The sequence below is a fragment of the Echiichthys vipera genome, assembly GCF_963691815.1.
Source record: "Echiichthys vipera genome assembly, chromosome: 15".
NCBI lineage: Eukaryota > Metazoa > Chordata > Actinopteri > Perciformes > Trachinidae > Echiichthys > Echiichthys vipera.
The window spans coordinates 16,972,424-16,999,974 of NC_139840.1; the positions used below are offsets into that span (position 1 = coordinate 16,972,424).

Below are 27,551 nucleotides of genomic sequence, written 5' to 3' on the forward strand. Positions count from 1 at the left end.
TTTGGGAAGACAGTGTTAAAATACTGCATTCAAAATCTTGGTGAAGTCAAAATACTGGAATCAAAATATACATTAAAGTACCAAAAGTAAAAGTACTCGTGCAGAATGGCTCATATCAAAATAATATCCATGGAATATATTTAGTAATGCATTTAAGTATCACTCATGTTGCAGCTGTTAAAGATGGGGCTACTTCCAAATACATCTTTTTTTGTTCATTTCTATCTTGTATTAATAATCTGACTCTGCAAAGTAAGGTGTACACAACGATAATAAATGTTATGGAGTGAAAAATAAGTGCTATATTGGCTTCCAAAATATAGTGGATACGGTATAGAGCAAAAGAAAATGCAAATACTCAAGTGCCTTTAAAATGCCCCCCACCACTGAACAAAAGGCCATGAGTGAGGAAAGTAAAACCAACTGAAAGTACTCTTTTGCACATACTGTAAAATGAAAAAGGCCCCCTATTTCACTTTCTGTGCACGCCACTGTTTCATGACAGCATTTATACGAACCGTTTTGATGCTCGACATGTTTAATTTTCTATCTTCCTTCACAATATGCATTCATTTGATTTACTTCTCTGGAGATGGAGAGATGGATGGAGGCGGTGCTCCTGCAGACAGCAGGCGGGCGGCAGCAGCAGGCTAGGCTGGGCTGGGCTGGGCTGGGCTGGGCAACAGCAGACGACCGCAGCGGAGCGGCAGAGAAAGATCCAGCAGGGAGGAGACACAGTCAAACAAGAAGGAGGAGGGAAAGGACAGCCAAGGCGACACAAAACTGACAGTACTCGGCGGTACTCGTCGTGACAGCGTCTGTCAACAGCGCAGAAACACCCGGGGGAAGCTTTTTTTCCCATCACATGTATCTTTAGAAACAGGTGAGCATTGAACGCAGCACGCATTTGTGTTGTTCTTGGGGAGGCTGACAGTGCGCACCCCGCCCGTTCATGGAGCCTCTCCCCTCGGCCTGGGCTAGCTAGACGGTCTCCCCCCTCCAACCAACCGCCGGTTAAATTAGCCTGCTTCGTACGAGCTCTCACGGTAACTAGCTATTTGTTGTTTTTCGCTTTAATCCGGTCGTTAAATCCAGAAGCTGCGTAACGCTAACAAGTAGCCTAAGCCTCTTAATACTGTTTGACTTGAGGTTTTAATGCCACTGTTATTAGCTAACCATCTCCCAAGCTAGCTCCACTGAAGCAGCACTGCAGTGTCTGTGGTGCCTTGTAATGCTTTTCTGCTAGTTTTGAAGTTGATTGTGTGCAACTGTGGATAGATATTTAACCATAAATGCATGAGAGGCTACTTAACTGTCATGACAATAATATAAAAAGATGATTTTCTGTATGTAGAGGAGGAGTGTTAATCCTTTATCAAGCCCAGTTACATTCAGCAGTTAACTTACTGTCTTCTTGAGTGAACAACCTCTTTAAGTTGTAGGTTAAATGTGATTAAGGGACTGATCTGCAGACACTATCCTAATGATGCTGGGTAAATCAAATGCTGAAATGTCTCTTGCACAGTCTCGGGCTCAAGTTGTAGCATAAAGATAAGGTGGAAACAGTAGTTTGTTGCAAATCACAACAGACTGCACAGCTGTCCGGTTACATACACCTTTGATCTGTAAAAGTTTAATTCTTAAGAGTAGAAGTAATGTGACTATGCATTTTGGGTTTCCATGCATTTTAGATTCAGTTACACATTCAGATTCATGAAGCAGTTTGTTGTTGCTGCAAAATGAGGCACTACTCATTTCAGATGCATACAGTTTCACACATGCATATTGGGGAGATTTCCAGTTCAACCTCAGACATCCAGTCATTGCCACTGACCTTCACTTAAACATTTGCATTTAAGATGATATCTCCAAGAGAAACTTGCCTCTAGGGCTGAAATCATTCTCACAATATCATCAAGGATATTTTCTGATATTCATGCAGGGCTGGGTGATAACTCAATATGATAACGTATTGTCTTATAAACAGTTGCATTTTCTAAATTGATAATAACAAGCACATACTATCACAGAAAATCTGAATATCCTTTGAAGATTGCAGTTTTGTTTGCATGCATGTAAACATACTCAGTGTAAAGCTGGATCTCTATAATTTAAATTGAAACGGTTCACTTTGCACTAAATTTATTAATAGAATATGGAGAGAAAAAAACTTGGCTTTACCATGTGGGTTATTTATATAGACTATTTAAATATCCTATATTATGAAATACTGTTAACAAGATATTAAATTCCTAAATCTAGATTGACCGTAACACCCAGCCATATATTAATGTTTATCTAGATGTGGTGTGTGTGTGTGTGTGTGTGTGTGTGTGTGTGTGTGTGTGTGTGTGTGTGTGTCTGTGTGTGTCTGTCTGTCTGTCTGTCTGTCTGTCTGTCTGTCTGTCTGTCTGTCTGTCTGTCTGTCTGTCTGTCTGTCTGTCTGTGTGTGTGTGTGTGTGTGTGTGTGTGTGTGTGTGTGTGTGTGTGTGGTTTTATTAGTGCTTTACTTCATTGCCCTTGTCATTGGCAGCCCGTCGTCACCATGACAGCGGAGGAAACCATAAATGTGAAGGAGGTGGAGATCATCAAGGGGATCCTGGACTTTCTCAACACCAGAAAGTTGCACATCAGCATGCTGGCTCTGGAGAAGGAGAGCGGCGTCATCAACGGGCTCTACTCAGACGACATGCTCTTCCTCAGGTAGATGAACTCAACAGCGACAAGTCTCTGATACACTCGTCTCGGGTTTTCTCTAAAAAGCTGCCTTCTATAATGCAGAAACAACAGGCAACTGTTCCACTCATAAGTTTAGTGTTTCTGATAGTATCCTCTACATTGGGGCTAATGTAACACTGCACTGCTACTGTTGACTGAGTGCTCCCTTGAAAGTCAGCCAACAATGTGCAATCTGCAAATACACTCAGAGTATTAAATACATTTCGGCATTTCACCTTCTGAAGTGTCCAATAATAGGCTGTCTTACCTTGTCATGGTAAACCTTTATTAAGCAATACCACAGAGAGTTTAGTTATATGGCCATGTTTCACTAAAGTTTGTGGGACATTTGAAAATAAGGACAATAAGGAGGTCGTCTGTGTATTAAAAATTAACTCTTTCTGTTCCAGGCAACTGGTGCTTGATGGCCAGTGGGATGAAGTCTTGCAGTTCATTCAGCCTTTGGAGTGCATGGATAAGTTTGACAGAAAAAGGTGGGTTCCCTGTTCTCTCTGGGAGTCACTGGTAGTGTGTCGAGGTCCATGTATCCTCTGTCAACACTTAAATTGCTTCTTTTTGTGTCACGATGTCTAATGTCGACTGTCCTGTCCTGCAGGTTTCGTTACATCATCCTCAAGCAGAAGTTTCTAGAGGCTCTGTGTGTGAATAATGCCATGTCTGCAGAAGATGAGCCACAGCATGTAAGTCAGGAAGCTTTGTAACTGTACTAATAATCAGTATTATATTAATGTTCTCTAAGCCTCCTGAGTGACGACACAGCCTTGAATTCTCATCCTGTTTCCTGTTTTCTGATTAGACGTGGTAACAGCGCTGCCTTGACTTCCCACTGACTGTCAATGGTTGTCATGACAGTAAACAAGAAGGCTCAATCTTTAAAGACAATGTGTTCAATACATGAGGTTTGAAACTGCAAATCTCCAAGTCATCTGAACAAACCTCACCATCTTTGTGTTTTATAAGAGAGAAGGCAGGTTGTGTGCGTGCATGCTCAAAATTGGCTGCATTTGCATGCAGGGAGTGACATTGCTGTTGGCTTCACTGCACAAAAGGATTTATCCAGATTAAGATGTTTATGCGTGCCTCTGATACTACATGATCAACTGTCCATGTTAGTATAAGGTAATTCACCTGTGTTCAAGACAGTTATGAACATGCACAGAAATTAAAATTGATCTAAAGAGAAATCCAAAAATAAGATGTTTCTATGCTGCAGTGATTTATGGGAAGTTGCAGCTTCTGATAATCAGAGTGTTGGCTTTTTTGTACTGTCGCTCAATAATGACGTGTCAATCCAAAATGTTGTTACCGAATAACACATAGTACATGTAAATGTTGCCATTAAAATAATTGAGGACGGGAGATCAGAGGACTTAAAAACAGTGAGTGAAGAATAAAATACAACTGAAGACCTCTGGTATTGCTCAAAAACCGCTCAAACAACTTCACACTTGGCGCTAACTTTTTCGGGTCCTGAGCGATACACCTGACCATGATGACACAGCTGTCTCCATAGCAATGCTAGACTATATGTGTGCTATACGGCTAGCTATTTGGGACCAGGCTGTTTTTGGGAACAAAATGTTCATTTCAAAAGTTATATCGCCAATGCTTGAAATGTTTGAGTTTGCTACTGTATAACATTCCCGGTCTCTCTGTCTTCATTTGTTTTTGAATATACTGTAGTGAGCGACAGAGAGCAGTTATTAGACGGCTCTCAATACACTACATAGTGTGTACATAACGCACTACTAGTAAATATGTCCTGTAGAGCTCAAGAAGAACACCGCACTTCCTGGGGTCATCAATAATAAACCCGCCAAGTGTGTCGATCGGATGAACGGCCATCAAGAAAAATTAGGTTCAAACAGACGTTTGGACAAAGACTCCTTCCAGTTTTTTTATGAATTGTAGAAATGTCACCACAACAAATGCGTAATGAAATATTGACGTTAATGCCGGTGGCCGTCTTGTCATAAACACTTGACAGATTCAGATTAAATTGTTTGAATTATAAGTATTTACAAAAAAAGTTATCAAACAAATCGATAAATCTGTGTCAATCACATGTATAATTAGAACTCATTCTTTGTTTTTTAATCACGCTCTAGCTGTGGGCCTACTGTCACATGACAGAGCTGCAGTTCGTGGCACTGTGCCAGAGCTATCGTGCCCAATTAACTGGATTAGGTCAGACTTCTTTGGACATCTGTGGGCATCAGTCAGTGGCGTGCAGAGTAGGGCTGCAGCTAATGATTTTTTGCATTGTCGATTAATCTGTCAATTATATTCTCGATTACTCAAGTTTTTTTTTTTTTGTCTTTAAAATGGTGAAAAATGTTGATCAGTGTTTCCCAAATCCCCAAATGACATCCTCAGATGTCTTGTTTTGTCTGTGAAACTATAAAATATTAAAATTTAAGAAGCTGGAATCAGAGAATTTTTACTTTTTTTCCTCAAAAGTGATTAATCGATTGTCAATATAGTAGGCAATTCATTTAGAAGTCGAAATCTAATCGTTTAATCTCTAGTGCAGACGGGTGTGTATTGGTTGTTGTTGGATGTGTATTGGCAATGATTTTTCAGGGTGGTGCAGTTCAAATTTTTCAGAATAAGACCAAAGCGTTGTCCTCTTTGTCTGTATCATTTTCCGATTTATCGTGCATGTTATCCTGGAAGCTGATCTTTTGTTGCCTCACTGACATTTAAAAGTCATATGGGCCTCCAGTCTGCTGCTGGAGATAAAGCTCTCTCTAAAAGTCACACATTTTTCTATCCCTGGTGTTCAGAGGGAAACTTCTACGCAGTCATCTGTGACCATCTGAAATTTATTTCAATGTTTTTTAGTTGGAGTTTACCATGCAGGAAGCAGTTAAGTGTCTTCATGCCTTGGAAGAGTTCTGTCCCTCTAAAGATGACTACAGCAAACTGTGTCTGCTCCTCACACTGCCTCGCCTCACAAACCACGCTGAGTTCAAGGCAAGAATATGATGCTGGATTTATACTTGACGTTTCTTGTTTGTTTTTGTCAGGATGCATCTCCTTTTAATTACTTTTGTTGGAATTTTTACTTCCATATGTTCGACATGTACAGTATGTTGATTTGTTATTTCTCTGCTGGCGCCTTGCAGGACTGGAACCCGAGCACGGCCAGAGTGCAGTGTTTTGAGGAGGCCTGCGCCATGGTAGCAGAGTTCATCCCTGCAGACAGGAAGCTAAGTGAGGCTGGATTCAAGGCCAGTAGGGATCGACTCTTCCAGCTGCTCCTCAAGGGAGTCCTCTATGAGTGCTGTGTGGAGTTCTGCCAGGTTAGAGTCACTGAATCCAAACATAAATACTGATGTCTAAACCAGTTGGGGTATTGTTTGCACACGATTAAACTTCCAATTTGTTGGATGAATTTGTGTGCAGAGCAAGGCGACGGGCGAAGAGATCACAGAGAGCGAGGTCCTCCTGGGTGTCGACATGCTCTGCGGTAATGGCTGTGATGACCTGGACCTGTCCCTGCTCTCCTGGATGCAGAACCTCTCACACACCGTCTTCTCCTGCGCCTTCGAACAGAAGCAACTCAACATCCATGTGGACCGCTTGGCCAAGCCCGCAAAGACCGGCTACTCTGACCTCCTCACCCCACTCATCAGCAAACTTTCACCATACCCCTCCTCCCCACTGCGCCGCCCTCAGTCCGCTGACACCTACATGTCACGCTCCTTGAACCCAGCGTTGGACGGGTTGTCTTACGGGCTGTCTGGCCAGGATAAGAGAGCGAGTGGCGGGGAGGTAGCGCCGGGTAAAGGGGTCTCTCCTATGTCCCACTCGTTTGCCAACTTTCACTACCCCGGAGCAGGAGGGCAGAGCCTGAGCAGGAGTCTCATGATGGAGAGCTCTGACTGCCACAGCATCTTTGAAGAATCCCCTGAAACGTAAGGGTTTGGAGCAGACAAGTTTGGACAAGTTTTTGTCAGTCTCTAGTTTTATGCAGTACCTTTTCAGATTTCTTGGATAACCTGTTTTTGTTTTCTCTGTGAAGGTCAAGGACAGACACGCCTGTGGATAAGATGATGAGTTCAGGTGGAGCTCAGAACCTGCGTCCTGCGTCAGCTCCGGGCGAGGATGCGCCTTCAGCTGACTCTGGCGACAGGAACGAGGTAAACATCAGTGGCTTTTGCTATTTAACTTGGTGGACCTGTTGTACGTCACACAGTACTGAAGTACTTTATTTTATGTCCCTGCATTGTTTTCTTTCCTTGATGGGTGTTGCCTACACTTAAGCTCTCTATATAGACCAGTTCCTGATTAACATTTTTAGTGATAGTCTGATACTAGCTCTGTTGTCCTCTGCCTGCATGAAAAACTCGGTTTAAGTTCTCTGTGTTGTGTTTTGGTTTGTTTGTGGTGTAGTGCGTTTTTCACTTGTAGTTTGTTTTCTCTGGTCCATATGAGCAGGTTTGTAAACTTGGACCATTTACCTCTTGGTTGGCAAAAAAAGTGAACCACAATGCATCATTACAAATAACACGATAATGTTCACTCTGCCTATTGGTTAGATGTGTCTGGGGTCTGTGTTTTGGACTAGTGCATATATCTGGAGTAACACTCCTATGCAATCATTTGGCTGCAACAGTTTGTCTGCTCTGCCGCATCCCAGAAAAGCGAAGCACCCCTTAAAAACATCTCTTCAGGAGCTGTACACCTGATAGCTGGGTCGGATTGAGGTCGGATCGAAGTTTTCCACTGTGAACGAACCATTTCAGAGTTTGTTTGTAACCGAACCAACAGCACCTCCTCGGGCCTCAGTGCAGTTGTTTCGGTCCGCACCTGAGGGTGATTACTTTGTTCACACCTGCCCAAACGAATTGCACCAAGGGGGGTAACAAATACATCCGGACTTAAACTTCAGGTGTGAAAACGTCCTCAGTATGCTTTCATCATTTCCCACCACTTCATGTACACCTTAAACTTGTGAGCATGTGTGAGAGGGGCTGTGTCTGTATGTCTGTGTAGACACATGGAAGTTAGTTATTGTAGTTTTTCCTGCTAAATTGTCACATTTCGTACTTAAAACTCAAATCCAAACATACAGACAATGATGCACATATTGCTAGATTCAGTGTAACGTCTACAAATCTTAGAAGAAAGACTCTCCTTATAACTCCAGAACTTGCTTGAGAATAATCACGTTTTCTTTAGTATCAATATAATCCAGTGATAGTTGTCTGTACATCCAAGAGTTCAGTGCAAACTGGAACTGCTATTAGCTAATTCGGCATACTTTTCTAATGGTGCTAATTTGCCAAAAATGTATACAAGTTGAAGCTTAAAAAATGAGCTCAAGTTCTAGCCCACAGCTGACTCTATACCGATGGCAACAAGATGAAGTTGTCTTGATTCTTGTCTAGGGGCAACTTTCTGCATAAATTCCTATATTAATAATGAAGAGGTGTTTCATTATTTAACGGTTATGGTCCTATTTTTCCACCCTTACACTGTGATTGTTATGAGACATAATGCTACTCTAGTTGTTTTAGTATACAGCCACTAACAAAGAAGACTGAGCAGGACAGAAAGAGGGGAAAAGAAGCCCAGGTGGATTTGGGTTCTAGGTCAGTGGAGACACGTGGCTCAGTAACTCAGGAGCTTAACCACAAAAATGAGTCATTACTGCCCTCGTGTTGCCTGTAAACACAGTGTTAACACAGTATCCGTGTATGTCTGTCTCATGCTTTCTATTCTGGTCTCCTTGTGCAGCTCAGTGTGAAGTTAGTGCTTTGTACTGCCTTCCCCGTCACCCTAGAGACGCATAGAGGCCCGAAACTGAAGCAGACTTTGGGGCCTCTGTGATCTCACTGCCACACTCCTCCTACCCTTTCTTTCTTGTTTTCCCCTCTGCCCTCCATCCCCTTTTCAAGCGCGGGCACAGTGCCAGTGTCTCTCCCCTCTCCAAACAGACAGTAGATCCGTTTCAATCAGATTGTCAGGACAGGAAGCGAAGGACAGAGAGGGGAAGTGACCTGTCCTCAGCTCGCAGACTCGCCCTCCTTCCTCCTCTAATACCCGAAACTGCCAGAAGATTCGGGCAGAGCAGGGGTCAACTGATCACAATGCTGCCTTTGAGTAGAGTTAATAGGAGCTGGCATTGACTTTCTTCAGATGGATTTGGGAATATTATGCGTTGTATGTGCAAAATTGTCTCCTTCATTTGCACATACCTGTGTGCATTTACCTTTTTCTTCTTCAGAGTGATTTAATCAGTTTTTTTGTGCCATCATGTTCAATCCTCAGCTTCGTGACTCAACAGAGAAGTACGAGGAGTACTATCGGCAACGTCTTCGCGTGCAGCAGCACCTGGAGCAGAAGCAGCAGCAGAGGCAGCTGTACCAGCAGATGCTGCTGGAGGGAGGGGTCCAGCAGGAGCCCCCGCCCAGCGACATGCAGCACAGCCTTACAGAGAAGTTCCTCAACAGGTACAGACACGGCAAAGGGATACCCGAAATGTTCCGCTTTCAAGACAGATAGTATACACCTGTGACATATAGACACCTGTCAAGTCCTATGGAAAACTTCCTGAAATCAGTGTTCCATATTGGGGTAGTTTTGATGCAGCTTGTCTAAATATAGATTATGTCTAAATATTCATACAATAGAGGAGCAGCTGTCAGACAAGGAGAAGTAGATGTTAAGGCTGTGATAATGATGAGCCCCATGTGGCTTTTCCTAATATGACACACACCTCCCCCAAAACTCGCCGCCAGTCCACACGGCACCATCTGTGGGGATCAGCTACATCACATCACATGGGACCATCACATCACCCATGTGTATTAGTTTTACACAATAATAGCCCCAGACTCGCACCCAACATAAACATGTATCTTGTCAACTTAAGCATTCTCCCAAACCAACACAGGGTATATTTAGCTTTGAGTCTATGACAAAAATCACATTGGAAAATTGTCAATTTATGCTGTGAGCAGGACAAAGGCCCTTTTGATTTGTCCCTCGAGAGTTGCTCCAGTCCTCCCTTTCCCCATCCTCTCCCTGTCTCTGGATCCTCTACATTATTCACAAGGGTAGCTGTGCATAATTACATTATTACTCCCCTTTTCTTTTGTCCTCTGCCCTTTGTGGTTTAAAGCATACAGAACAGCTATACAACAATATAAAAAGACAAAAGAACATACACGGAGTGTAAAGCGTAGCTCTGATCTAATCCATTTATGGTTTCCAAATTATCAGAGGACACATGTATTGTGAATCTCAGTTTCTCAAGTTACAGATGGTGCATCACCTCCGTCAGCTACTGAGCAGCTTGGTGGATGAGGTGTCCCCCTGTAGAGTGGGATCAATCTCTGTGCTGACAAAGTGGCAAATTGAAATTTAAAGCCGTTTGTACTCCTTCCAGGTCTTTTCCTTTTGTAGTTTGAACTAGATTTAACTGAGTCAACTCAGTCAGTGTACTGACAGCCTGTAGGCAAGAATAAAATGGGAAATACTTTTCTCCTTTTCCAAACTGTAATTATAAGAAAGCTCTTATGAAATGAGAGAGGAAGAAGGGGAGAAGGCTAAAAGAAAGTAAGATTTGTGGAGACAGTTCATGAGTGTGTATGTGTGTGTGCTCCTCAGGTCCATCCAGAAGCTGGAGGAGCTCAATGTAGGGATGGAGGATTTAGGGGAGGAGGTGAAGTCTCTGGCCCAGCAGTGTAATGGCAACGGGAACACGCCTGCTTCTGAGGACAATAACAACCCTCGAGCTGTGACCTTAGAGCAGACCCGAGGGGGAGGGGTACTTAGCAGCACCCCACAACGCACCGTGGGGGGTAGCCCGGTCCCGCCCCCAAATGAGTCCCCCGTCGTCTCCCAAAGGTACTGTGGGTGCGGTTTCTTTTGTTTTATACCAGAGTTTGTTGCAGGAGTGAATTTGGTGATAACTGTATTTACGTTCTTTTGCAGTGAGCAGAAACAGAAAGAAAGTCAACACGATGACTCTCAGGGCTCCTTATCCCGAAGTAAAGAGGTAGGTAACACTCAAACAGTCCTGTCAGACCTGCTGTAAATACTTAAACAAGCTTCTCTTACTTAAGCAGTTATTACTGTCACAGAGCAATAGTTTTCTGTCACTCTTAACTTCTCTGATCTGATTTTAAACTTGAGCACATTCCCTCTTGTTTGTGTGGACACAGTGTAACGCTTATTTGGCATTTGACTAATCAGATCATAATTATGTCATGCTGGCATCATAACGGATATCACAGGGTTGATAAGAAGCAGGGAGATTATACTGCTAATTAATGTAATCTGTGTCTTCATGTGTTTTCGTATGTGGCTGTGTTTTCAGGACGCCAAGTCTAAAGACCTGTTTTTGCCAGTGCATTCTCTGGAAGATACTCAGGCCATTCGAGCTGTTGCCTTTCACCCGTCTGGATCGCTCTACGCTGTTGGATCCAACTCCAAAACTCTACGTGTCTGTGCTTATCCAGAAACATTAGACACAAGGTAACATGGAGAGTCGCCTCAAGAAAAAAACAGTTCCATCAAGAGTAGCTCCATTACAGAATTATTGATATGATTGATTGTGCGATGCATCCCATTGCCCGTCTCTTGCAGTGTGCAGATAAAAGTATGTAATCCAGGGAATCCTATATCTAACCTTACTATCGCCAGATGAATTTTGTTCTGCCTTGCTTGACTTATACATCTGGGATCGCTCCAAAGGAAAGTGATTTCATGAAAAATCCTTGCATATGATTGGATAAACCACTTGTCCAACATCTTTATTGACTTGCTACTTGGTGACACTGATGAGGGCGACGCAGGGAAAAGCCAAATCTGGTCGGGAGAAGGGCGAAAACATTGTTTCCACCAACAAAAGCTTTCAGAGAGAAAGATATATTCGCTAGTTTGGACAACACGGATGAAATAGCAGCATCAATGTTGACGCCTGCTTTTGGCTCGAGCACCTGAAATCATTCCTGAAATTTCCTATGCAGCGACTCCAGATGGTTGAGTGGAGCTAGGCGGAGTCAAGGCGGAACAAAAATCATCTGGTGACAGTGACAGTTATCCTACAGTATATCCAAAGCACTGTATAAATTGGCTCATAGATGGTACAGATGTTTCTTTTAGTCACCTACACTTTGATTTAAGGGCTTTAATGTTCACTGGACAAGGACTACTAACTAGAACGACTGATGATGGTCTTTGTAAAAGAAAGCTATTACACTAAACTGAGATGAGATGGAAATTTCAAAAACAACCGCACCACAAGGTCCACTCAGTCACCACTCAACAGTTGTGGAGCTTTTTACCTTATCACGTGTCATAGAAGTTCAAATTTCCATCTTTTTGGGGGGCGCCTTAAAATGTGAGACGTTACTTATGTAGGATTTTAAATTAATTGAACACTTTTTATTTCAGAAAATACTCAGTATGTTGACTACAGGTAAACAATACCTGTTAACTCGTCTTCTCTCCCACCTTTCTTTCCTCTCCTTTCTTTTTTTCCTCTCTTCCTCAACTCAGTGTTTCAAGTCCATTGAAGCAGCCAGTTGTGCGCTTCAAGAGGAACAAACACCACAAAGGGTCCATCTACTGTGTGGCCTGGAGCCACTGTGGGCAGCTGCTGGCTACAGGCTCCAATGACAAATATGTCAAAGTCCTACCTTTTAGTGCAGAGACCTGCAACGCCACAGGTACAATACATACATAGGATTACCTCCTTGATTTTTGAAATTAGGGCATGGGCCTGTTATTATCAGAATCTCCAAGTCATTCTCATGTTTGTCTCTCTGTGCCAAAGGCCCAGACCTGGAGTTCAGCATGCATGACGGCACCATCAGAGACCTGGCCTTCATGGAGGGTCCAGAAAGTGGAGGAGCCATCTTGATCAGCGCCGGAGCTGGAGACTGTAACATCTACACCACTGACTGTCAGAGAGGACAGGGCCTGCACGCCCTCAGTGGACACACAGGTACACATCCTTCCACCTATCAACCTGAACTCAAAACAGGATGTAGAGAGAAAGACTGCCTCAGGCAAGTGTGTGACGTGTTGTTTTTTTCAGGTCACATCCTGTCTCTGTATACTTGGGGAGGCTGGATGATTGCCTCTGGCTCTCAAGACAAGACAGTTCGTTTCTGGGACCTCAGGGTGCCCAGCTGTGTCCGAGTAGTGGGAACTGCCTTCCATGGCTCAGGTATCGCCTGTGTGTTATGACTTTTATTTCCAAAAACAAATGTTTTTATGGAATGTATCTCCATACGAAAACAATATTCTCTGTCAATACAGAAGGATTTTACCGGTAATCATGTACTGATTTTAACAGCTTCACCACCCTTTTTGTTTAAAAAAAAAAATGTATTCACAGGCAGTCCTGTTGCCTCGGTAGCAGTAGATCCGAGTGGGCGTCTCCTAGCAACAGGTCAGGAAGACAGTGCATGCATGCTGTATGACATCAGAGGTGGACGAATTGTTCAGGTGTACCGGCCACACTCGAGTGACGTGCGATCCGTCAGGTTCTCCCCTGGAGCACACTACCTGCTCACTGGCTCCTACGACACAAAGGTCATAGTCACCAACCTCCAAGGTATGTCTCATCTGCTCACATATTAATGATAACGCAGCTAATTTACATCTGTCTGTCCCTGGGCAACAACCACAAAACCACACAAATACATTACATAAAACAGCACAATACATACAAATCCATCATGGTGAATGATAATTGGAAGACTAATTGGCTCTGGGAAACTACAAGTCTTCCCGAAGTCACGACTCCCAGCCAAGAAGCAGGCACATAAACCCTTGCAAAACCTCAAATGTGTCGTTTGTACACTTTGGATTCTGTTAGCGGACAGAGCCAGGCTAGCTCTTTCTGGTCTTTACCAAGCTAAGCTACTGGCAGTAGCCCCATATTTACTGTACATACTTAGAGTGATATCAATCTTCCCATCTGCAAAAAAAATTATTGGCATATTCCCCAAAATGTTGAACTATTCCCAGAATAAGCAGGGCACTTACAGTGGCTGAAAAGCTATGTTATCTCTCTACGCTATACATTAGTGGCTTTTTATTGGGTGCAAAACCTGCTTGATGTGTAGAAAATTGTGTAGAGATCCCTGTGGCTTCATCACATCTAGTTTTACACCGATATTGTTGCCATGAATGAAAACATCTGTTCTAAGTAGATATTGTTCTGTACCTTCTTATGAAGAAAGGGAGACTCTACTACAGTATGTTTCCCCAGCTTGTAATGTCTACAGAACGAAAAAGAAAGCGATTATCTGGCTTGTACAGGGTTTTAAGACTTACCTATTCACTTGCATGTTTTTTCCTGAATATTTAGAAAGGGGTCCTTACCTAAGCTCAGGAATGATCCTGGATCCTTGAACCAAAAGCAAACGCCACATCGACAGCGTCTTACAGGAAAAACTGTTTTTAATCTTAGTAGTTTGGTTTCAGTGTGTGTCATAATTTGTGTGTTCCCAGGGGACTTGACCAAACCGCTGCCTCAGACCGTGGTGGGAGAGCACGGCGACAAGGTGATTCAGTGTCGATGGCACACACAAGACCTGTCCTTCCTGTCATCCTCCGCTGACCGCACTGTCACACTGTGGACACACAACCCGTAACACACAAACACACGCACACAAACAGCCAGTTATAATCAAAGACACACGTTCCCCCCTAAAACAACAACACTACTCCTCCTGCACTATCCACACGTCACATCCTCTCAACTAGGGCTGGGCGATATTTCAATGATAATTTATCCTCTTTCAGTGGCACCGTATTGTGATTAAATCATACATCATATTGTGATATACAATTTCGTAATTTAAACTGATACCCACATTAACTCAAATTTCTAAGAAAATCATTTGGAGATTAGGGTTTTGTTTTTTACATCACACTATTTGTGTGCATGCATGTAAACATAGTGAGCGTATAGCTGGACTTTTTTTTAATTTGCACCAAAGTTTTTATTAAAATGGGAAAATACTCAGTACTCTTCATTTGTCAAGTATTTAATTCATACATATATCAAATGTCATGTAATATCGTATAGACTATGTAATTGCCAGAAAACATACAGTTTATCATTGAGATATAAAATAATCTATTAAAATAGAAGATTTTGTCCACATCGCCCAGCCCTACTTTCAACACACTCACAGCTTTAGAAACACACACACACATATGAACACACATACAGGTAAATGAGCCTTTCACCCCGTCTTTAGGAAACCAAATGGATACAAACCTGTGACGCATCAAAAGCACATGTTGCACGTTCTTTTATTTCTTTACATCACTCACATTGCATTTGTCACACCGGCTGTCGTCATCGCGAGGGAAAAACAGTGGGATCACTCATTATTTCTCACCATCACTTCATGCACATCGTCACTCCTTACACACACACCAGTCAGTTGCTGCATGTTCTTTTCACCGAGGAGTTGTTGAGGTTAGACAGGACAGAGTGCATTGTTCATGATGGTGCCTTCCTTGAGTTCTCACTTTCCATAGCAAAAGTGTAAAAACAAACAGAAAAAAGAAAATGTGGTCATTTTTAGAGATCAAATTGTGTTAAGTCATTTGAGAAGTCCTACATTCCTCCTTCTTTTACATATCATTTTCTCTCAGCTGGTGTTATGCTGCTATTGTGTGGGAAAATAAGTTGAATATTGAGCGTAAATTTTTTCCAGTAGTGAAGCTGAATATGTGGAAGTCCTACTATCAGTTGATCAGTCAGCTGTTGCTTCCCTGTGGGATGTGCTGATGTCTAATGTGACTGTACTTACTGTACTGCATTGCTACAACTCAAATTGTACAAATTAGCTTGTGCATTTGTTTTGTTTTTTTATTTGAAATCAGTGTTTTTTTTGCGCTGAAGCTGTTAGTGTCTTGCAATGGCTTGCTTGCAATGGAAGATATGTCAGCATCAAAGGGAAATACAAAGTTTAATTCGTGTTTGAACACCCTAGCATTCAGTTTAGGAGTTTTTAGTGTTCCAAACTTTGGTTCGTCTACCGCTATAACAATTTAACAACAGTAGGTGGCAGTCTTTAACCATATGCACAATGATATGAGTGGAAGCACGGGTGTTTTGATATTTATTTAGTACCAGTATTTGAGGCATATGCATTTTATTTTTTTCTTGTATTTTACATGCGCACTTTGTCTTTTAACATCGTCTTCTAATATTGATTTACCTACAAAGATGCATATTTTATGTTAATGTATAGTATATATTGTTTAAACAAATAAGGCCAAACTAATACGTACATAGATGTATTTATTTCTCTTGTTTATGAATGTACAGTTAATGTTTTTGAAATGCTAGTGGCTCATGTATTAAGCCTTTCTAATTCTTGTTTTTAAAAGTGACTTAAATTAATTAAAGCTAACTCAAGTCTGACTGCTGGTACGTTCAATAAAGTGTCTTTTACACAAGCTGGAGCATTTGTGGTTGGTTGAAATGAAGAGTTCACATTTTAAAAAGTCAAAACAAGAAGCCTACACGGATGAGGCTTTATTCATCCGACATCATTGAAACATTTAGTACAAACAAGTATAAAGGCTGTACATGGGTTAAATTCTTTTATCAAACAGCTTGTTTAAAATACCAGTTCCTTACCCTGACCTCGGTAACTCTTAACCCCCATCTGAAAAAAAAGTCACATACAAACTAAATACATGGAAAGAGTGCTGTATTTCTGTGTCAACCCTGACTCAGACACCACGGTGAGTAAAAACCACATTAGTTCATAGTGGTGGGACGGCAGTCAAAATTACAACATAATCATGAAAAGTACAATAAATACAGACATATCTGCAGTTGTGTATTGAAAAATACACAAAAGGTGAAATTAAAAGGATTAAAAAAAAACAAAACACTATTTTGTCCCTGATACCGCTGAGAGTTTGTTTGTGTGCAACTTGGGCGAAACAAGTTTGAAACAAAGTCCGTGTTAATTTGAGATGTTTCCATACTGTACACTACATATACTGCTGACAGTGCTTTGTTTTGTCCAAAAGGACAAAATTAAAGATACACAAGGTTTTCTTATGAGAGACCACCCCACTGGTCCAACCTTCATGAAATGAACAAAAAGAAAAATTTAAAAAAAGGAGGTCCTTTTTAGTGCTTAGTTCAGTTGGAGCTGGGCCTGGCTGTAGTGTTTGCTGCAGAAGGCAGGGTGACGCGTTGCTCGTCCATTCGTTTGGCCTGAGAGCGCATGATGAGGCTAAAGAAGTCCTCGTCAGGTACGGTCGGCCCTCGGACCGGAGGAGGGGGAGGGGCGCAGCGCTGGTCGTCCAAACGGGACCCCTGGTAGAGAGAGGGAGGAAGAGAGCAGCAGTTTGAGATCTGCTTAGAAAAGCACATTATAACTTCTCTATGTACTGTATGCTTATGCAGGAGACAGTAGTATAGATCAATTACCTGGCACTTGACAAGCATATCAAAGAAGTCGTCATCAGGCTCAGCATTGTCAGCGTTGGCCATCAGGTGGCTGAGCACGGCCTGGTTGCTGTTTTGATTGAGCCTGAGGCCAGGAAGGCTTCCCCCCGCTGCTGCTGACGACTCCTCTAACCGCCGGCCTTGGGCACCAGAGACGTTGGCAGACTCTGATAAAGCTACAGAGTTCAAGAGAATGCAGCCAGAAGAGATACACAGCAGAGAAGTTTGATGTCAGTATGCAAAGTTACATATACTGTGATAAGTGGATGACTTTTGAATGTGAATTCAAGGACTCACATTTCCTGATGGTTCTGGGAGGCGACTCTGGACCACTGCTTAATGATAACCTGCTGTCCTTATCCTGTATTGAACAGCGTTGGTCATCCATACGGTTGCTCTGGAAACGGCTCAGCAGATCGAAGAAGCCCTCGTCTCCGAGCATGTCAGGACTGAGTCGCTGATTAAGTACAAAAACACAAATGTGAAAAATAGCTTAACAGAACCAGCTGTGTTTGATGATAGCTGCAGGATACTAAATGTGTGCGATAATCAGCTGAATGCTGTACTGTGTGTACCTTCTGTGGTCCCTGTGCGGGCGTCTGGCTGGTGTCCAGGGTGTTGCTGGTGTCCTGGAGGACCTTACTGGAGCCACCAAACTTGTACTTCTTCCCCCGCAGGCGGCTGACAAAGAACAGCTTGGAGGAGCTTTTAGCCAGGGAGGGTTTGGACTGTTTGGTCAAGATGTCACTGTTCCACTTCTGACCCTTCAACACAAAGGAATAGATGAGTTACCACAACGCAGAAGGAAATGAGGAAAAGGACGATAAGCTTGGGGAAGATAAAGCATCCATTTCTTTTATGTGGTCAGAAAATAAGGTTTTAGCCAGAAAAGATGACATGGAACTTTATGTGCATTAGTGGATTGTGGACTTCATGTGACGGGACAAAAGTTCTTACATTCAGCTTATCTGGAGTGAGTTTCATCAGCTCCAGGTTCTCCATGCTGTGTCTTCTGCTCATCCTGGGCCTTGCTCCTAAAACACAACAATTACAACAACATAAATACCAGATAAACAAACTACACCATTAAGAGGAGACATATAACTTTAAGCTTACCATGCAGGTTGTAGTCTATATCCTTATTCTCTGAAATAGTGGAGTTGTTTGTGCTATAACTGAGACCCAGAACCATCTGGAGATCAGACACGTTCATACGAGCGGTCAGCTCCCCGCTCCGGTCTCCAGTCTAGAAAAATATATAGAATATACATATATACATAGAGAGGTACTATTACTATTATTACTATTATTCTATTTACCTTAGTAAAACTGCTTATAATGCAGCAAATAATATTTTACACAGCTTTCATTTAGGTTATGTACCTCTTTGCAGATCTCTAGGTGTTTCTCGGCAAAGTGCATGGCTTGGTCATGGTTCCCCAGTGCAGTGTAAGCATTTCCAAGACTCCAGCATGCACGGCCCTCTCCAATCCTACATTTAAAAAAAACACACCGCATTAAATATATGTATGGGGACATAGGACATTTTTTCCGTCTTATAGTGAATGTGTGTGTTCTGTGTGTGCACCTGTCATTGAGGTCCTGGGCTATGATGAGGTGTTTGAGGTGGTAGTCTATGGCTCTCTCATAATCCTGGAGAAGGGTGTAGGTGTTGCCCAGACTGTAGCAGGCCTGGGCCTCCACAGCTCGATCCTTCAACTGCCTAGCCAGCTGCAGTGTCCTCCTGACAAACACGGAGACAAGCTGCTTCAAAACACTGTGGAGAGGCCTTGATATTTGCCTCTGGCTTCTTACATCAGCTTAGAATCAGCTCACACAGTTCCCAGTGTCCCTCTTGTTGAAGTAAGAATGTATTTGCATGTGACATGATATTATACATTATTTATACAGAAAGTTATTCAAAACGATGAGTGTGTAGGTTGTGGCTTACTTGTAATGCTCAGCTGCCACTTCAAATTCCCCTAAAAAGATGTAGGCGTTCCCCAGGTTGCAGTAAGCTCGTCTCTCGGCCGAGCGGTCACCAAACTCCTTAGCTATGAGCAAACGCTGTTCAAGAAAAAGACACAGACACACATTTCATCATTTCTGTTAAGACTGATTACTGGATCAGTCACATAATGCTTGTCTATGGAGCGTGTAGGCTTTGTTAGTGAAAGGGCTGTCAAGGGTTACACCACACCTGTTCGTGAGAAGCTACCGCTTTGTGAAAGTTTCCCAACAAGTAGTAGGTATTGCCGAGGTTGCCATAGGTTCGACCTTGAGCGGCGCGATCCCCAAGCTCCTTCACTATCGCCAAGTTTGCTCTGAAAATACACGTTCAGTCAATAACAGGAAGGCATGGTATGATTAAAATGACACCCAGAAATATTCACCAGCCCCATACTGTACAGTCACTTACTCGTAGTACTCAGCTGCCTTCCTCAGTGCCGTCATGACCTCCTCTGGGAAATCTCCAGGCTCGGCTCCACTCCAACAGATACTTTTGCCTTTTGCGTGGTACACGTTCCCAAAGTTATACAGAGCTCGCGCCTGACCTACCTAACACAAATCAAGAAAGAAAAAAGCACATCAGTGCTGAAGGTTGATGTCTTCTGAACCCCTCTCATACACTACAGAATAATTCACTGGATACATTATCACTAATGGGCTCTAACATCCAGCTGCCTCACCTTGTCATTAATGTCTCTCGCTATGTCCAAGTGCCTCTGACAGCAAACCACAGCTTCGTCAAACCGCCCCAGCACCTTTAATGTGTTGCCAAGGTTTCCACTGGCTTTGGCTTCTCCGAGCAGGTCACCAATTGTCCTATGCAACACACATTATGTTAGTAATAATAGATATAGTAATGATAACAGGTATGTGGGGGTTCTTGTGGAGGTCCAACCTGGTCAAGGTGAGGTCATGCCGGTGGAACTCCAGGGCCTTCGCATAGTCGTGCAGGTGGAAGTAGGCATTGCCCAGCTGGCTGTAGATGGCGCTGAGCACCTGCAGGTCCTCCGTGCCCACCTGAATTGCAGCTTCAAAGAAGGAGACGCCTGCTCTGTAGTCTCCCACCTTACAGAGCCGCTCGCCTTCCAACGCCAGCTCCAGGCAGGACACCTCCATCCTACAGCAGAAAGAAGAAGAGTCAAGGTTCTTGGCTGCTGTTTGAACTGGTTTCTTACTGAGCAGCAGCAAGGTATCTAGAATCCAAAGACAACAATTAAGGTCCAATTATGAAGAAGTTGTGGAAAAATAGATGATCTTCTCTGGCTGAAACCTACAGCCAACTGACTCAACTCCACTCGCAACCAGAGGAACAAAGCTTTCAGCTCGAAAGAGGGCTTTTAGCTGCTTCCTTCCACTTACGGAGAACAATGGCTCAAACTGGGGTCTGTTTGTTATGATAAATCTCACATCCTTCTGACATGCCTGAGAAAGTGAAGTGGGTTCATTTTACAGTCAATGAGGCAAAGAGCAATGGGCAGAAATGTTCACCATTAACATGTTCATTAGTTTGAGCTTTAGAATTAGAAATACTTTGTGTGTTATGCCTTAAAACATCTAGATTGGGTATTGTAGGAAATTACATAGGATATAATATGTAACATGCAATCCGAATGGGGGTGTTGAGAAAACTGAATAACCTAAGCCTTTTTGAATTCAAATGATGTTCGGCTTGGGCGTTTCAAGGCCAGATAAAAGGAGTGTCACGACAATGGCCGGCGGCTTATCTGCACGCAGATTATCTTTAGATTAAGCGGCAAATGTGTGCAAAGCAAAAATTGTGCATCTGCCAAGTTTTGTTTTTCAGGAAACCGTATTGTTGGGACGTGATCGGCTTCAAACAAAGTCTAATCAGTTAATCTTAAACTTTTCTGCGTGTACTGAAAGCTCTCAAAAACAGGGCCAGAAACACTAACATAAGACACAATCTAGTTTAGATTCCTGACATGACGTAATAGCTTACATAATCCATGATGTGCTTTTAAAATGACACAAAAATACCGAACAAGGTAGCTTGTTTTATCATCAAGCTAGGCTATAATTAATAACAAAAGCGACCATAGAGTTGTGAATAATTGATAAAGCTCATATAATCAGCAGTCTTACATCTTCATGTTGATCAAAGCCTACTTTCTGTTGACTACCAAGTTAACAACATACTTTTCGAACAGTGTAGCAAATACTAGCCTACCTGCTCGCTTTTCGTGTCTTACAACAACAACAACAACAGTAGCACATGAAACTTCTGAAAGGCATCTACCGACGTTTCCGATAGAAAAACTTCCAGGTTGCAGCTCGCATAGAGAGAGCGATTTAACCCAGTTTAGTGGTCTCTACTAAAGGAAGCTGATCAAGATCCTGTTTGTTGTTGATTTAAATCTAAAAAGGTTAAAAAAAAAAAAAGAATAATAAAAATAGCATTCCTTTCCTGCGACATCAAAACCATTTGTCATCTGACATCATTAGAGATTTTAGCATCACGCATCGGAAAACTTTCAGACGCATGTGATGTTGTCAGAGTATTAACTTCCAATGCATGGCAGCAAGGAAGCTGCAGAATCAGCATTTTATTGGCTAATCTGCCTGTCTTTAAAGCTCTCTCTTATGACCTGGTCACCTGAGATTATGTCTGTTGAGTGCGCACCTGACGGATTACATTGCTGGTGAGTACTAAGTAGATTTATTAGACGTGTCAAGCACAAGCAGACTCTGTAGTGAAGTTTAATGGAATCAAGTCATTAACGATAACCATCCAGACAGTAGTATCCACGGGGAAAAACAACGCCTACTCTGTCCAAATAAGTTGGACACACGTGGCGAAAAACAAAGCAAGCGGTGAGTGATGAATTTTTCAGGGCTTGTTAAATATTGAAGCCAACCGGAGCAGGTCACACCTGCTGCCAGAGCTCTATACCTGGGTACGTACTGTGGGGACAGCTGGCTGATGCCTTTGTGGGAAACTCACCTGTCTTTAGTGAACAAACAGTCCTCCTACTCGATAATTTAACCTAGGCCTTAATTTTCATTGAAATATCCCACGATACACCATCACTTCCTCAACAAGGTAACACTAAATAAATAAATACCTGACACATCTTATGTAACAAGTGTTAAAATAATTAGAAATATAAAGAGATTTTTTCTTCTCTTAACCAAAGACCAATACTTTAATTTACCCTACTTTAATTTTCCCTTCTAAAACTAATGAGAGAAATGTTATTATAAAAAAAGAGAGCCAGGAAATCTACTCTACAACCATACCTTAGTTGAAAGAGGAGGGATTCCTACCTGTAGCGGACATGAAAGGACTGCTCTTCAGTTCCTGTGCTAACCACTGAGCCACTGGTATCCATTGATGTGCATAATATGAGGGAAAATCCCAGTTTTGTTCCGGAAAAAATGGTTGCGTTTAAAAACAATAGTCAACGAGAAAGAAAAAAAAATAATCTTTGGTCAAACGGAGCGTGGCAAGAGGAGGTTAACCAAACAAAGTTAGGAAATGTGGTCAAGCCTGTGACCATCCCTCTGTCGAATGTTGACGGGGGCAAAGTAACCCCACGAGTGTTAGACAAAGTTGCAGAGTCCTGAGCGTCAGTCCACACGGCTGCGTTCGTATACTTGTGAGTTTTGCGTCACTGCACCTCAATCTCGTCAGCGGCCCTCTGTGAAGAGAACACAAGATGCTGTGTGTGAAGCCTCATTCTGGCCACACGGTGCCATGGCAACACCAACCAAACAGCAGCGTGCACAAGCGGGGCAGGCAGAAAAGTAAGAGAGCAGAGTGGGGATGAATGGATGGCGGTCAACACAAGCAAGCTGTCAATCTAAGAAGGTGACTCAATTGATCCAGGCTTGGAGATGTGGGTGTGTGCTCTAAAGTGGCTACAAGGTGAGCAAGCTATGAACGGCACAGAATGTAACCTATGCGGGCAGAGATGGCCGGAAAAATATCCTCTCCAGAGTGTGTAATTAAATGCAAATGAGAGGTAGTTGCATGATTCATCAAGAGAAAGGTCACTAAATTAAAACTGAAGCCCTGCAGAAAAAAGAAAACAGCAAACAGAAGAACATACTGGACAGAATTACAACTTCCACCAAAGGAAAGGACAGTGATAAGCAAGCTATATGGATAAGACAGACTGCATCAAGTAAAGACCAGAACCAACCATTACCTCATTTCTCCATGAGGTCATATCAGCCACACCCATTTGTCCCCCAAATTTAACCCATTAGCCCCTCCCCTCCCCCACTCACACAAAATGGAAAATGGGGCAGACCAGTTATTTGCAAACTAGGTTAATTCTTTATGCTGAATAACAGTGTGTCTTGTGTTAATTTAAAGACTGTTCAGGGACATTTAAAACACATGGCACTTGCACATTAAACTACTCTAAATATGCTTAGCCCTACTTTATATAGGCCACTCAATGGTATGCTTAGTTAGCTTCTTATATATATACATATATATATATATATATATATATATATATATACATATATATATATATATATATATACATATATATATATATATATACATATATATATGTATATATATATATATATATACATATATATATATACATATATATATATATATATACATATACATATACATATATACATATATATACATATATATACATATATATACATATATATACATATATATATATATATATACATATATATACATATATATATACATACATATATATATATATATATATATACATATATATATATATACATATACATATACATATACATATATACATATATATATATATATATATATATACATATATATATATATATATATATATATATATACATATATATATACATATATATATATATATATATATATATATATATACATATATATACATACATATATATATATATATATATATATATATATATATATATATATATATATATATATATATATATGTAGGTACTGCATTTATTAATCAAGGCCCAGTTCTACTGACTGGACATAGAAAGGAGGCCAGTCTACTATAAAGTAGCCTGAATTAGGACCTTTGATCTGAAACAGGCTTGCTCGATCAGCACTGAACTCATAAAAGGAAGAGCGCAAATCTTTAAAAAAAAACCACAGATTATAACAAAAACTGAAACAAAAACAAGAACTGTTTTGACAAACTGCAACAGCTCCATCATGTCTTGTTGATGTCAAAGTTTCTTGTTCCGCTGGTAAATTTCTCTCTATGAAAAGACTCAACACAGTATGAGTAGCAGTAGAAATACAACAGTAAACTTACTGTAGAACTGAGGGGACATTTTATAGATTAAGGCTTTCTAGAAACAAATACACAGAGAGGAGCTTGTTTGCACTCTCAAACAAGTGTGAATATAAGGGTAACGTTGTTGCTGATATCGCAAGTTTCTACAGAGGTTTGTATTCTACCATAATCCATCCATGAACTTACGAAAAAGAGACAAGTTCTAGCCCATATACTGTATACTGAGTAATTGTGTTTTAATCAACCTGTCTGAGAAAAATTAAAAAATAAATGAGAATGAAATCAGCTCTGTGTCCAGCCGGTTCTTCCTGCTGCCATGTGCATGTGAACCGTATTAACACAAACTAATACCCAGGGCTTTTGGGAGCCTGTGCAGTACAGGTTCCTGCACTTTATTATAATCACAGATTGATGTCTGCCAGTGTTGGTGCAGCCTTTTCCACCATTGTACGCCAACTGGGTGTGTTACAGCTACAGCGGGCATGAAGTGTGGTACAGGGGGAAGTGAAGTGTAAAGGCACATCAAAAGAAACAAGGTTGTTTTTTAATGACAGCTTCACCGCTCGGTAATCACTGACTCATCGGTCGCAAAAAGGCCATGATTTCATCCTGAACACACACAGATGTGATCTATTTTAATTGTGCGTACAGCCCCATTGATTCTTTAAAAATGATTGCTGCTACTGAGAGCAAAATCTAAAGATAGAAACACAACTCAGCATTACACCATGAGCCAGCAAAAGCCTACGAAAACACCAGAAAGAAACAATACGCACTGGGATACTGACCGGTAAGTCTTCCACACAGGAACAGGAAATCTGGGAAGCCTGTAAGGAAGAGTGTTGTGACCATGAATAACTTTACACCTAAATATAAACTGGTGTTACAGTAATACGCATTTGAGTGTTTTAGCCTGTGATACACATTTTATATAGCATTAAACTAACAGTACGTACATTGGTACTTCAGATGATATGTTGCCAGTTACACCAACCTACAATTACCTGTACATAATAAACCAGGTAAACCTAATTAATAACTATCAATGAGGGAAGGCTGAATATTAGAAACACATCATAGTATAAAGTAATACATCTCAACATCACTTCAAACTACAGCCTTAAAAAAATGACCATACATTTGAATCAACTCTTATGTTTTGACAAAAACTAAACATTTAAATATTTCTTGCAGGGCTTTTGCATTCGTTTTAGTTAAGTGTACCCCCTAAACTGGCAACTGAGGGTAGACTGTATATGCTCTAAAGGCCTGGCTGATGGGTGTAACTGTATATTTCTAAACTGGCATATAAATTAAATGATGTAAGAATAACATGGCATGCCTGTATCAAAGTGGCCACAATCATACATACATACAGTTATGCACTATATTCATATAGTAAAGGTTAATATAATACAACATGCTCAACATGGGTCTGTGATTCTTACAGTTATTTCATATTTCACACATGAACAAAGAGTTACACTATTGATTATTATTATTAATCTCTACTGGACACATCCCTGTCAGTATGAGCTCTACTCAGACACATTTAGTGCCTTTTCTCTTCATGGTGAGGAGGCTCGATAGAGAGGTCTGTGAACACCACATGTTCATGATGGGTAGCGTCACTACTGTCAGTTATAACTTTAACACAGTTATCCACATCCAGCAAAGGATTAGCAAGTTAGCACGTTAGCTGCTAAACTTACGTTAGACGATCCAGTTCGAACAACGGTGACTTCTCTTCTTTACTTTCTCACGAGAATAAAAACATAAAGACGATTTAAAACAACTAAACGGGCGTCTGTAAAATAAGGACAAACTGTACGATGTCAAACCCTAACTCTACATTATCCTTTAACTTTCGTAAAACTTCGACTTAACTTCGATGGGAGACAAGACGAAACCTTGTGTGGCTGTACTACCCTATGTGTTTTCGCCGAGTAGCCAATCAGGGCACGACATTCAAAGGTAGCCACGCCCCCGAGTAACAGTCATCGGACCAATAGATTTGAATAGAAAGGATGACGTATAGTCATTATTTGGCTGTCAGTAATTAAACTTTATACTTATGTACTATTATTTTTTGTTATTATCATTTGATCTCTTTATTTTAATATATTTCCATTATATATTTGTATTTTATTGTATCAACATTTGTATCATTTGTATGTATTTGTATTCTTGGACGTTGTTCATACTCATATTTCTTACTTGTTCAATGCAATTATCATAATTGTTAAATACACCGTTGCAATATGGTCATGCTAATAAAGCTCTATTGAATTAAATTGAATTGAAGTGACTACTTCGCTTTGCCAGACTCTACCTGACGGGCTTTATCTTGACATTTTGACGCCCTGTGGCGTTCAAAGTAGCCTAAGCACCGTGGAGGACTAAACATGACCTCAGACTCAATTAATAAATGCATTAATAAATCTACAAATAAAGAAAGGAATAACGTCGTAAATAAAGTAATAAATAAATGAATGCAGAAATACATGTACAATACTTAAATAAATAATAAAATAAAATAATAAATAAATGCTTTACATTTATTTCTACATTTTTTTGTTCACCTACATTTATTTATTTCTGTATTTCTGTGTCCATATGTTAATGAGGTAGGAGGTCTATTTATTTATGTATTTATATATTTAAATAAATATTTATTTATTTATCTATTTATTTCAGCATTTCTTCATCCATTTTTTCTTTATTTCTGTATTTATGCATTTATGTATTTAAGGTGTATTTATTTATTTATACATTGATGTACGCATTTATTTATTTATTCATTTATTTCAGCATTTATTTATCCATGTTTTTCTTTATTTCTGTATTTATTTATTTATTCTTGTATTTATTTGTTTATAGACCTTTCAACGGAATTCCATTGCTAGGCAACAGCCTTGGTCCTTGGTAACTTCCTGTCAGCTGATGTCATTCATACGCACTGCAACAGGAAATAAACTAGGACTGTTTTGTGACATGTTTATGTTTACAACTTTGAAAAGGTCCATCCATTTAGTACATTTAGGTACACATTTATTTATTTATTCATTTATTTATTT

At 41.0% G+C, this 27,551-nt stretch overlaps 2 protein-coding genes and 1 long non-coding RNA gene across 4 annotated transcripts; 1 reads left to right on the forward strand and 2 right to left on the reverse strand.

Annotated features, from left to right (window-relative positions):
- Positions 1 to 746: 746 nt before the first annotated feature.
- Positions 747 to 16,188, forward strand: wdr47a (WD repeat domain 47a). Of its 2 annotated transcripts, none has more exons than XM_083927692.1 (17): positions 747 to 883; positions 2,534 to 2,703; positions 3,129 to 3,212; positions 3,335 to 3,419; positions 5,584 to 5,715; positions 5,868 to 6,044; positions 6,148 to 6,659; positions 6,767 to 6,884; positions 9,019 to 9,200; positions 10,360 to 10,599; positions 10,687 to 10,750; positions 11,072 to 11,229; positions 12,256 to 12,425; positions 12,533 to 12,703; positions 12,797 to 12,937; positions 13,100 to 13,318; positions 14,221 to 16,188. In XM_083927692.1, exons 2-17 carry the CDS (start codon positions 2,546 to 2,548, stop codon positions 14,361 to 14,363), a joined length of 2,754 nt encoding a protein of 917 aa, XP_083783818.1. In that variant the 5' UTR covers positions 747 to 883; positions 2,534 to 2,545; the 3' UTR covers positions 14,364 to 16,188. The 2 variants fall into 2 exon arrangements, with proteins under 2 accessions (XP_083783818.1, XP_083783819.1); XM_083927693.1 differs by having other exon boundaries at positions 12,797 to 12,928.
- A 97-nt stretch (positions 16,189 to 16,285) lies between these two features.
- On the reverse strand, positions 16,286 to 22,691 carry gpsm2 (G protein signaling modulator 2). Its single transcript, XM_083928236.1, has 14 exons — positions 22,493 to 22,691; positions 20,103 to 20,324; positions 19,888 to 20,023; positions 19,617 to 19,756; positions 19,398 to 19,521; positions 19,149 to 19,264; positions 18,786 to 18,941; positions 18,581 to 18,689; positions 18,314 to 18,443; positions 18,155 to 18,231; positions 17,773 to 17,961; positions 17,495 to 17,654; positions 17,180 to 17,373; positions 16,286 to 17,065 (listed from the first exon to the last, which is right to left on the reverse strand). Exons 1-14 carry the CDS (start codon positions 22,555 to 22,557, stop codon positions 16,889 to 16,891), a joined length of 1,995 nt encoding a protein of 664 aa, XP_083784362.1. The 5' UTR covers positions 22,558 to 22,691; the 3' UTR covers positions 16,286 to 16,888.
- A 74-nt stretch (positions 22,692 to 22,765) lies between these two features.
- LOC310957600 lies at positions 22,766 to 26,327 on the reverse strand. Its single transcript, XR_014593513.1, has 3 exons — positions 26,187 to 26,327; positions 25,263 to 25,301; positions 22,766 to 22,866 (listed from the first exon to the last, which is right to left on the reverse strand). It is a non-coding gene; the product is annotated as an uncharacterized lncRNA (long non-coding RNA).
- Between the last annotated feature and the right edge of the window lie 1,224 nt (positions 26,328 to 27,551).

Bases quoted from the DNA above. Each gene is read 5' to 3' on its own strand.
- gpsm2 (XM_083928236.1), bottom strand. From the start codon at position 22,557: ATGGATACCAGTGGCTCAGTGGTTAGCACAGGAACTGAAGAGCAGTCC. The intron at 18,690-18,785 runs GTGCACACACAG...TTTTAAATGTAG, and splicing joins GCCCAGGACCTCAATGACAG to GATTGGAGAGGGCCGTGCAT. The intron at 18,232-18,313 runs GTAAGCTTAAAG...GTTGTGTTTTAG, and splicing joins TATAGACTACAACCTGCATG to GAGCAAGGCCCAGGATGAGC.
- wdr47a (XM_083927692.1), top strand. From the start codon at position 2,546: ATGACAGCGGAGGAAACCATAAATGTGAAGGAGGTGGAGATCATCAAG. The intron at 9,201-10,359 runs GTACAGACACGG...TGTGCTCCTCAG, and splicing joins ACAGAGAAGTTCCTCAACAG to GTCCATCCAGAAGCTGGAGG. The intron at 13,319-14,220 runs GTATGTCTCATC...GTGTGTTCCCAG, and splicing joins CATAGTCACCAACCTCCAAG to GGGACTTGACCAAACCGCTG.